This window comes from Wolffia australiana, chromosome 8, assembly GCF_029677425.1.
Source record: "Wolffia australiana isolate 7733 chromosome 8, ASM2967742v1".
NCBI lineage: Eukaryota > Viridiplantae > Streptophyta > Magnoliopsida > Alismatales > Araceae > Wolffia > Wolffia australiana.
The window spans coordinates 15,918,934-15,930,581 of record NC_135842.1 but is presented as its reverse complement, the minus strand read 5'-3'; the positions used below and the strand labels follow the sequence as shown (position 1 = coordinate 15,930,581).

The 11,648-nt window shown below is 38.0% G+C and overlaps 1 protein-coding gene across 1 annotated transcript; it reads right to left on the bottom strand.

Moving 5' to 3' along the window:
- Positions 1-228: 228 nt before the first annotated feature.
- Positions 229-5,833, bottom strand: LOC144707067 (floral homeotic protein PMADS 1-like). The gene is made up of 7 exons (XM_078580189.1): positions 5,549-5,833; positions 5,158-5,364; positions 1,424-1,490; positions 1,278-1,321; positions 1,066-1,147; positions 639-680; positions 229-570 (listed from the first exon to the last, which is right to left on the bottom strand). The coding sequence occupies exons 1-7, from the start codon at positions 5,557-5,559 to the stop codon at positions 463-465; spliced, it is 561 nt and encodes a 186-aa protein (XP_078436315.1). The 5' UTR covers positions 5,560-5,833; the 3' UTR covers positions 229-462.
- Between the last annotated feature and the right edge of the window lie 5,815 nt (positions 5,834-11,648).

Genomic DNA, 11,648 nt, shown 5'->3' with positions numbered 1-11,648 from the left:
TATTTCTCCCTCCACATCTCCCTTTCTTCGTGGAGAACTGTCAGGGTGAATAAAGAAGGAATAAACTATCGACATGCAAGTAGGTTTCATGAGTTCTTACAGCCTGCCTTCAGAGAAGAACTCTTCTACATCAAGTGGGGGCACACATATGTCAAATATATGGCGGCTACACCAAGTTCAATAGAAACCTCTGGGGTAAGTTTAATATTTTTTAGAATTTTACAAAAAAATATTAAAAATATTATTTAATTTACTTTTGGTTCCAGTTCGATCCGATCAAACCGGTTCTTCGATCTTAAACGTCCAACCCTAAACCTGATACAAAGATCGTACGGATCGAATGTATCCTAAGTCTGATTGAGCTTAAGATTCCATCATTCAAATGCACTTAAAAGGTGGTCTTGAGGAGTTGCGGGGTTGCATTGAAAGGTGGTCTTCTGTTCATATTCGCATGCGAAACTTCTACAAATAGCGGAGTTTGAGTGTGACATCGAAGCTTCCGTCATCTTTGCGAGCGTTCGACTCGGCGGCCGTCTGGCTACCCGATCCGCCTGACAACATCTTCGCCATCTGCCGCAGATGCTGCTGTCAGATTTTCCTTTTCAATCCTATGAAGAGAACAAAAGATAAACCCTCACCTCCTCCTTCAGCTTCTTGTTTTCCTCCATCAGCCTCTTCGTCTGCAAGTGTAAGCGAAATCATTAGTCCGTGATCTCTGTCTTCTTTGGAATTTTTTCAAGTTTATCGAATCGAAAAAATTGAACTTGATGAAATTTCGAGGAATTTCTTATATCTGTCGTCAGTAATGTTTTGGTTATACTTCAGGTTTATCGAATTGAAAAATCTGAAGTTTCGGAAAAATTGATGAAGATTGTTATCTGTGGTCGGAAAATGATTTTGGCTACGCTTGAAATTTATCGAATTGGGAAAAAAATATTTGTCGAGGAGTCCGAGACCTCCGCTTGGAGCTTCGTAATATGTCTATGGAATGAGGAAACGTCAGGGGACGGGAGGGGGATGATTTTTCAATCCTCGCGATCAATCATGTTCATATCTCTCTATTACCCGGCGTATTGAATGAAGTAGCCCTTCTATGCGTCCCTGATTGGTCGATGTCAGTTCTTCCAGGGCCTGCTCTCTTATGTTGCTGTAGTAAGAGAAAGATTAATGATAGGTTCAGACTATACATATGAAAAAAAAAATTGGGAGTTGGATTCAGATTAAGGGTACAGATCCGGAAAGAGATGTGAATGGGGCGGACGGGGAGAACAACAAACCTTGTGACATTTCTGCCGTAAGCATTTTCTGGTTCAAGCCTTCTCTGTAGAGAGTGATGTCCAGGTTTTTAAGTCCAATTTCATGAGAAGAAAATTTATCACGAAACCTATGAACTTCCTCATGATCGATAAACATAGTGCCTTACCACGTCAGAATGCTTTTCCACCATCTTTGAGTGGTCATTATATTTTGCAAATATATCTTTCACACTGCTGCAGAAACGAAAGCGAAGATCAAGTAGTGACTATAAACATAATGTTAGTCCAGTATTTTGTGTGAAATATTGGAGATTTCGAGATAGAGTCATTACGGAATTAAATTGCCAAAATAGTGTTGGAATGACATATACTGCTGAGATATGGATGCCAAATTAGCTCAATTTATGAAATTCATAAATGTAAATGTTTATGAAAGAATCACACGATTAGCTTCCTAACACTAGTGTTGTCAATACATTTGATCCTGGTTTGGTTCATTTTATTTTTGAAAAGAAAGCATGCACTCTCCAGTGTATGGAACCGGGAATTCTTAAACAGATGTTGAAAACAGTTAAATTTGTAAATTATATCATGACTACATGGATTTTGGGTTATTCTCGGGGGGCGGAGGGGGGCGGGATGTTTGCAGTATAATCTTGAATCACGAAAAAGTCATATTGGAAATAAACATCGAATAAATAAACCTCAGCAAGACGATGATAGATTCTCAACAATAAAATACGAAATTAAGTGGAAACAGTCGAGGACCCATGTAATAATTTTTGGGCCCATGTAATAATTTTTTTACAGACGCCGCCATGGAAGTACCAAGTACACGAATAGCCAAGAGGCAAACAGGCAAAGGTCAGTCAGGCTACACCACTCTATGGCTCAACGTTAGAAAAAAAAAATCAACCTGTTCAAATTAATCAAATTTTACGTGTTGGAAACTTTCACAAATCAAAAAAGACCTGCTCATGATACTTTACTCCTAAGTTATCCATTTCGAGATTCGAATTTTATTTTACCAATCCTAACAAACAGCTATGTCAAAAAAATTATTTGGATGGTAAAAATTGAAATGTTGACCATGGTATAAAATCATGTATCATCGACTAATACTGGATAGAGTTTTATCTAATTTCTAACCGGCTTATTTTTTGTGCATGTGCTTCTTTCAATATAAACATTTGAAATTTTCCTTACTATAATGAGTTTTGCTTTATTGGGCATTAAAATGCCAGGATTCTTATCTGCCATAATCTCTTCGTGACTTTTGATGCTTTTCCACCAGGTCTCCAAGATCTAAAACACGCTCTTTCCACACTATAATGCAACTTTTTGTATTCTTCAACACCAGTTCTGCACCGCTTGTTTATATGCTCTGGCCGACCACTGATGTGAGGCATTACAAAGCCATGAAACTCTCTCTACCATTTTCAAGACCATTTAGCAACCGCCTCCAACAATAATGTTAAGAGTTGTCACTTTTACTAACCCTTGTACTTTCTCCAGAAGCTCGGCTCTCTTTTCATGTCAATATATGGCATCATGTAACCACAAATGCTGGAATGTACATTCCCCCTCACCTGAGACGTTTGCTCTTATTTGAGTACTAGTGCTTGGGAAATCAGGCACTGCTCTGACTTAAACTCATAACTTATATATCCAAGCATTTTTTGGATCCCACTGCACCTGCTATGGACATAAGGGTTGGAGTTTCTGATTCAACATGATTTAGAGTTCATTTGCTCCGTGGATCAAAGCTTTGTGGATTTATTGCCGTATCTACTTTATTTTTATTGGAAGCTGCAGAAAATTTGTACTTCATATCTAGTTATTACCCAAGGGAGCATCAAATTAGAGCCTAGAATAGGAGAAGTCCAGTCGATGGATCACAGAAGCTATTTTAATACGTTTTAGCCAACTCTTCAGTAGAGAGGAAGTTTCGTTGGTAGGCTGTGATAACAGTTATTTGAATATGTTTTAACATTTGAAAAAAATATTAGATCATTATTAAAGATTCCTATTAGTAGGGCTTACAAGATAAAATTATGGGGAAAGGGATTTCAGCTAAATAATTGGCTCAAAGGGAAATATAATGATGCATATCCCCATTAAGAGGCCCGTATTATATCATAACTAAGAACCCATGGGCCTCTTAATAGAGTATACACGAAAATAGTTTTGGGCAATAGGAATGAAGCTCATTAATTTCGTCTTAAGGACATGATGATGCATCACCATACTAATAGGCCAACATTATATCGTCACTAAAAATGCATGGTCCTATTGATAGGCATACAATGCAACTGTTATGGGCAATAAGAGTTCAGCTCAATAAATGCCTCAGAAGGACAAATGATGATGCATGGCCGTATTAATAGGCCCACATTATATGATGACGATTAATGCAAGACCCTATTAACAGGGAATACAATTCAACTGTGTTGGGCAATAGGAGTTCAGCTCAGTGACTGCCTCATGCGGACATAATAAAAATAGCGGGGGGGGGGGGTATTTGTAAAGAATAAAATTCTTGATACAGTAAAGTCTGTAACTAGCAAACTTTTTGAGGAGCCTGGCTAACTATCAAAAGTTTGATCGGCAAGGCCTAATTTTTATATCATGCATATTTCCAAAATTACAAGAAGGATGAACAGATGTCTCTATCTTTTCAGAGCAAAAAGTTGAAAAAGTAAATGTTTAAAAGATTCTCATATAACTATTCCGGGCTGTAAATAGAATATATTGAGACAAAGGCATTACATCTTAAAATAAGAAACGGCTCACTCATAAACACTATTTATTTACTTCCATTATACGCAGGATAGAACACATTCTAAATACTAATTCACTCATGTTCGTTTTCATTAGGAAACCTACTGGATTTGTGATTTAATTCCTGCTCATATTCATGGTGTATGATGGCTGTGAATCCATGATGTAATGTCCTAGAAAAAGAAAGAAACATAACTCCCAGTAATATGTATGCCATGTAAATAGCTTATGCTATTGGAGACGATTTCACAGGAATTGTATCCTGTCATAATTTTAATATATTGGAAGGATACAAAAATAGTTTTCCTCATAAATCAGGACAAAGCAGGTTATGGATCTTGCTTAAAATCAGCAATTCCCTTCACATTCTCTATGTGCCATGCATAATTCTCAGAGTCCTCATGCAAATGAACCCGCTGAATTTGATGGTTATCTTCTAGACATATTGATTCGGGTACGGATCGTCATACTTATGTCGACAAGCATAAAAAAGTGAAGAAATAATTATAGCGCAAAGTCGCTTAGAAATGTTTAGAGGACTAAGCTACCTGTGAAACAGAACCATAGCGGCCACCCCATTTATATGCATGTAATTTGATACCCAATTTGAAATATATAATAAAAATTCCATGCTTTCTAAATGCAGGGAAGCACGAATACTTTGCCAGGAAAGATCCAGGTTTAACTGGACTACTATTGTGAGATCGATAAGACATATCTCTCAGATTAATTAAATTTTAAAAATGTGAGAGACAATCACAAAGTGTAAAATAGTGAAGGCCCAAGAGTTTCGGTTAGCATGGCATGCTGCCACTAATATTTCATGGCTGGGGCATCAGAAATGCTTCCGGAGAAAAGAAAACTCGCCAGATTTCAACTCTAGATAAATAAACGAGGCGAAAGAAACACACGTGGGGTAAGCCATCGGGTGCAATAATGTAGAAACGGGATACGTTATAGCATCGCAAGCACTAAACATTTTCAAAATCAAAAAAATTCTTCATTTTGGTGAATTTTTTCGGTCTGAATATCCCAATTCCTTCTAGATTTCGAGGACAAAACAAATAATGATGGATTAAAAAGAATATAAGCAACAACTCGAAGGAGTAAGAATAGTTACCCGGTGTTCGAAAATTCGTGGACCTTGCGGGACTCGGTAATTGCAACGACTCCGACGGAGGCATCACATAGAAGAGCCAACTCTTGGGCCTTCTTGAAAAGGCTCCTTCGTCGCTTCGAGAACCTTACCCCCCGCGCCGCGGGGTTCTCAATTCTTCGTATCTTATTTTTCACCTTCCCCATCTTCTCACTCGCACTCGCTGTTGATCTGACCATCGTAGCATGGACGAATCAAAACTTAAATTTATCACTTGAAATAATGAAAAGGGGGAAATGAATCTCGCATTCATCAAAATTACACCAATCACGTTTCTAAAGACAACAGCGAGCAGAAATCAGAAGTTAGACGAGAATAGAGTGATAGAGAGAGGGAGAGGTGGTGGCAGGCTCACCTCGCTGACATACTGAAGAGTGTACACTGGAGAGAAGATGTCCGAAAGACTTGTACCTTGCTGCAAGCTGATCTGGTTATTTATTAGTCGTGCTGCCGCAAGCGAATGGCGAGACGGGTCGTGCTTTAACCAACTAATTCTTGAGTGGCGGACACATGTCTATATTTATCCAGTACCTATACTTATATAATATCTATTCTTAGCGAGCAAACATTGGTTGGCCTCTCTTCGGTCCTATCTAATATCTATAGTTATCCACGCCGCCGTTTACTGCGCGTCACCCGCCCACTGGATGATGCATGAGCAAACCCAAACGTTGTTTAACTGTTAAAAACTAACTGCGGACTGGGCTGAAGCCTGATCTTAAGATCTGCCTCTGATTGGACAGGAAATAATTTATTCTTTTTTCTTCAAAGCTTTTTACTTTTTTGGCTTGCGGGTCGCATTATCTGAGATAGTTTCCATGTCGGCGATTTCCAGCTTACGGCCCCGAATAAGATAATGACTGGGGTGAAGACCAACCAATGAGAGGAACCGATCTGATTAGTTTGGAGCGACATGAGCAGAAGGAAATTGGCTCTCTTGTTCCTAACGATAGGCACGGTGAGCGGACACTAAGAGTGAGAGCTCATTTGAATAGGATACGGCGTCCGGGGCTGTAACGATGAAAGTAGAGAGTGTAAGTGATGCTGAATCATGTACTTTCCAGTAGTGACTTGAGGACTCACCTCGACTTGTTTACCGACTTATTTTACCGATGTTTCCATCAATATAGCTTTTCATAACTTATGTTTCTGTTAAGCGGTTGATGTCCTTATAAATCGGAAAGAATATGTATGTTTGTCTTCCTTTACAGAGGCTGTGTTATGCCGGTTTGGGTTGATCTTCTCTATCTAAATGGGGAGTCGACAAGACCTTCGCAAGTCTTGTGTCCTTTTTTACGTTGAAAGCCCCAACAGCGAGTACATGTGTGTACGAAGTGTCCGCTTGGTTTTTTGAGCGTTTAGGTTCAGAAATGTTGGGGTAGGATGAGTGTACAAAAGATTTAGCATATTTTCTCTCTTTTTGCGGATGTATGCATAGCTCTCCTCGGCATACCTGTGCTCGAAAATAAGGGTCCCAATGTGGTATGAACTTCTGCGTCGTCTATCCTCTCAGTTTTCTCAAATCCTTGCTTATCTTTTTGTTTTTGTTGGGTATCCCTGTGGAGTGAGAAAGAAGATTTTAAAAGAGAGTAAATGGCACCAGTGAATATAAATATCAAGAGGAATGAAGCCACCCTACGACACCTCTTCATCTATGGACAACAAGAAGTCCACCACTGCTGCTACGTTTATTGACAAATAGTTGGCTGTCTTCAGTACCATACTCTCAGAGTACCATACATTGAGTTTGCATTGGAAAATGCTTGTTAAAAAATGTACTCACCTACCAACAGTGACTGCCAAGCTCCAAAGCATCTTACACAGTACTTAAATGGGAGCATTCTATGAGGTTTGCTAATTCACAAAGATTCATGTTTTACAATCATTCCTGTCAGCGATGCAGATAAGGCAGGGGGCAGCACCACCGGACAGTCAACATCAGTTTTCCTTTTCTACAGTAGAAAGAATCTTGCATCATGGATTTATAAGAACCAACCGATTGTTGCACGCTCAAGTGCAGAGGCTGACTACAACGCACTAGCAATTTGTGCCTCCAAAATCCTTTTGGGTACAGTCAGTCCTCAAAGAGATCAATATTGCTGCTGAAAACCGACCAATACTCATGTGTGACAACACTGGAGCTAGCTATCTTGCGACAAATTTAGTATTTCATACAAACAAAAAACACATAGAAATTTATTTTCACTTTGTTAACGAACATGTGGCCAACAAAAATATCCAAATCAGGTTCATCAAGAGAAAAGATTAACTTACATATGTATTTGAGAAAGCCATTACCCAGGACAAGATTTGGAATTTTCTAGAGCAAGCTCAATGTCTCGCAGCCATTGTTGTACTTGATGGGGGGTGATAAGGGAGTTTGAAACTTGGTGTCTTGTTAGCCAGCAGATAAGCACCAAAGGACCAACATGATCTCTAATAAAGATTCGATCAGGTCTGACCCGATCTTTTCGTGGTGGCACCTATTCATCCATGGGCGGGCCACCCCATTGGGCGACATTTACTTAGCTGAACTGGGCCATCATTAGGCTAGCTCAACCTATCACTAGGCTGCCCTAGAGCCGTCGTGGCCTGCCACTGCTGAACGACCGTCATTCCATTTGAGACAGAACCAACATTTCACGCTCAACATACCTTGTTTGGCCTTCGAATGGGGTCCATTCAAGCTCTATAGAGTATAGAATGGAATGGGGGGGATTGTGAACTGAAATTAACCAACGAAAACATGAAACCATCTTTTTGCAATTCTCTTTGGAAGAGCCACTTGTCATTTTCATCAAAATCAAAGCAGAACTTAGGTCTTATACCATTAATGGGTTCTGGGGGCCTTGATATGGATTGAAACAAATGGATTCCTTGGAGCGAAAGACTTTGACTCGAATCAATATGGAATAAATAAAACAATGAATAAAATCATCTCGGCACGAATCCTATTCATGATTTATGGGATTCTCGAGTGAATCATATCAAGTTGTTCAATTATGCAGCCTCTATAAGTATCCACATGATCCTTACCACATTGATCATGCTCTTTTGTCTTGATGAGCTCTGCTCACCCTCTATCATCATTGTTATGCAGAGGAGTGCAGGGGAGAATGGGAAGAAAGAAAACACCATGAAAAATTCCGGTCTGGGTGAATTTCCTCTAGAGTTTTCCACTTTTTATTCTTAGTGGGTATTTTTCATAAAACTGCAAAACTTTAAATATATCTTTCAACATTCAAAAGAGTATTTGCCTATGAACCTCTAGGCCCATGTATGATCCTATTTGATGACTATAGTGGGTAGATAACTTTTAGTGGCCGTTGGTCTTAATTAACTATATCATCTTATAGATTAATAAAGGGAAGATTGATTTAACCCAATTGATAGGTTGAGTCTCTACCTTGTTGGGTGCTAAGTTACACCTTGTGATCTACAAGATACAAAAGAGTGTGTGCGTGGAATTAATCATGGAACTTTAGCTTGTCCATCACACATTACCATATATGTATCATCCCTCATCCACTTGGCTACTAGGAAGACTTACTGTGTTGTCAATTGTGAAACCCTCGTCGATTGTCAGCCAAGTCAGTAATGATGCGTTTCAAAATCATGAGCAAATGCATCTCCAAAATTTCTTTACCTTAACCGAGGACTTCTTTGCATAATTTTCCATTGGCTGTCTCCTCTTCTATTGAGGTCTAAAGATCCCATCTTGACCACTTGAGTATCTCCTTAAACCTCTTATTGCAAAAAAACTAAAACTATTTAGAATTCCATGACTACAAACTCATAGGTCATAGTCAAAGTACAACGGTCCATCCATAATATGTTTTTGATATATCAAATCTAATGACCACTTACATACTTGTGGGGTGAATTATCCTGATTGACCGTTTTCTATGATACCCATCAGGGTTTTTACGTGACCTCTTTCCACTAAAAAGCACTCACTATCTTAGCTTAGTGTCTCCACACTAATGGTTGTGGATCAATTTAGCGTACTCTTCCTACTAAAAAGCACCTAATATCTATCTTTAGTGTCTCCAAACTAATGGCTATGGAACCGTCCATACTGATCATATGTTTAAATCTTGATTGTGTTATTCTAACCAGATGCTCAGATGTCCTTCTTGAGTATCCTTAAAATAGGAATATTTAGAACACATAGTTTAAGATTAGTGATCTATATTATTATGATCTCATGATGATTCGCTAAGTCCAATCATGTATTGATGGACTTCATTATGACCATCACTTGTCCACTATAATGAATACATTGTATTGATGAACATGGAACAACATATGGAATGTGCAATTGGCTCACGAGCCACATATTTCCATCAATTTATGCTTTAGAGAATCCACTCCATCACAGTCCACTACTTCTTTAGGTTTCTCATAAAAATACTCTGAAATCAGAAGTGTTTACCTTATCAGGTATTCTACAAAACATATGATATCTGAGAAGTAATAAAAAATCTGTATCGTCTTCATTCTTCATGCACCAGCATTAGATAGTGATAAAATGATGCTAGGTGTGTTAACATGTAGCTGTTATTACGTTCCCTATAATCGGATAACATTTATGTATTTTTAATCTTAGTTATAGATGTATAACAGAGAGAAAATTCGTCTCCTTGAGGATTGGCTCTTAGAAGAAGAAGTAGTTAGGAAATTAGAAGAGAGGGATAAGAGTTGATAGGATAAGAAATGGAAGATTTTATGATTATTTTTTAAAAAATATCACAATGAAAGGAAATGTAGGGAGATATGTCTGGAGATTGATAATCAGAATGTAAATAGGTAGTCAGAAGAGTGAGGAATCATGAAGAAACATGAAAAGTAAAACGGCTATTGAAGAAAAACAAAGTACTCACTAGGTATTTGTGGAAATGCCAAAATAAGAGAGACAAATTATATATGTTTATAACAACACATTTTTTTTAATTCAAATTTTAAAATTTGTATAATGAAATAATAAATATAATTTTTGTATATTTTATCCAATTAGAACTGCAGAAAAAAAAAATAACATTTGCCAAAGAAGACGAACGAGGGGTGTCTGAGGAAATGCCTAGGAGAAAGAATATCACTTGCTTGAGTTAATCTATGATTTGGTTTTATTTTATGATTTCAATTCACTAATTGTTACCAGAAATCTCTGTTATGGGAGATCACTATTGGCTTCATATCCTTATTACGAGCAGCCTCCTTGTCCAGATTTTGCTTTCTCTGCTCCTCTATATTGTTTATTCATTCAATGACCTTTCCTCTGGAGCTAGGTGCTTTCATCCACTAATTTTGAAATGTTCAAGGAAGAGGTGAGAAGAAACAGAGGAGGATATTCCACCACCTAATATTATAAACTAAACATTGGATTTGGTAGAAAAGATACCATCATTGACTTGTAAACTCACATTTTATACGAAGGGAATGCTGCAATAACTTTCCTGGTTATAAGGGACCACTCCTGGTTGCTTTCCGACAGCAGTTACGTGTAGATTCACCTTCTCGTGGTTGGAATCTTGCTCGCCGGTGATGGAGATGACGACCATGGTTGAGTTTATTGGCTGATGCATATGCTTGTGGCTGCAAGTGTGGCCTATAGTGATACCTTAGCACCTCCACCTGTGGCTGTGCCTACAGTGCTGCCTGGTCACTCATTTTCATGGGCTCAAACATTTTTTTTGATTAATCATTATAATTTACTTTTAATATTTAGGCTATATTCACTGTCATAATCTTGCTAAATTCATAAAAATAGGAATATTCATATAATACGTGAACTGATCCATGGATTCGGATTTATTCATCATTTATCAAGAGATATGTATCCTAATTCTGTGTTATAGGCAACATAAAACATTTGAAATTAAAAAATGAATGCTTGATTTTAAATATATCAAATATCTTAAAACAGCTAAAAAATCAGTATTTATTATTGACTTCCATGGCATTGATTTGGATTAAATGAAAGTTGTTCACCTAGTCAAAGACCGTGGTTGGATCACATTATTTGGGCGCAGATAAGATACTTCATTTCCAAGATCCTCAAGTTAGACATATTGAGGTCCTCAACTATGTCGCATGTAATATATCAGCACAATTCTAGGTACATCAAATCTCATCCTCCACTTGACAAGTGCCGTTCAGGCTGTACCATCATGATTACACATTTCTGATCACGTGGGAATGGAAAGGAGCCAAGAGGGAAGGGATAAGAAGGCAAGGGCCTTGAATGATTCGGACTTGGGTGAATTTTGATAATGTATTCTCTAATTATATCCATATTATTATCCAATCACTGTTTATAAAGTCACATCATGTGTTCATGAACGTTATTGTAAGCATCACACACACAACCTTAATGAATAAATTATATTAATGATCATGGAACGTAATATGAAATGTCTCATTGCCTTTCCCGTTACATATATTTCCATGGCTCT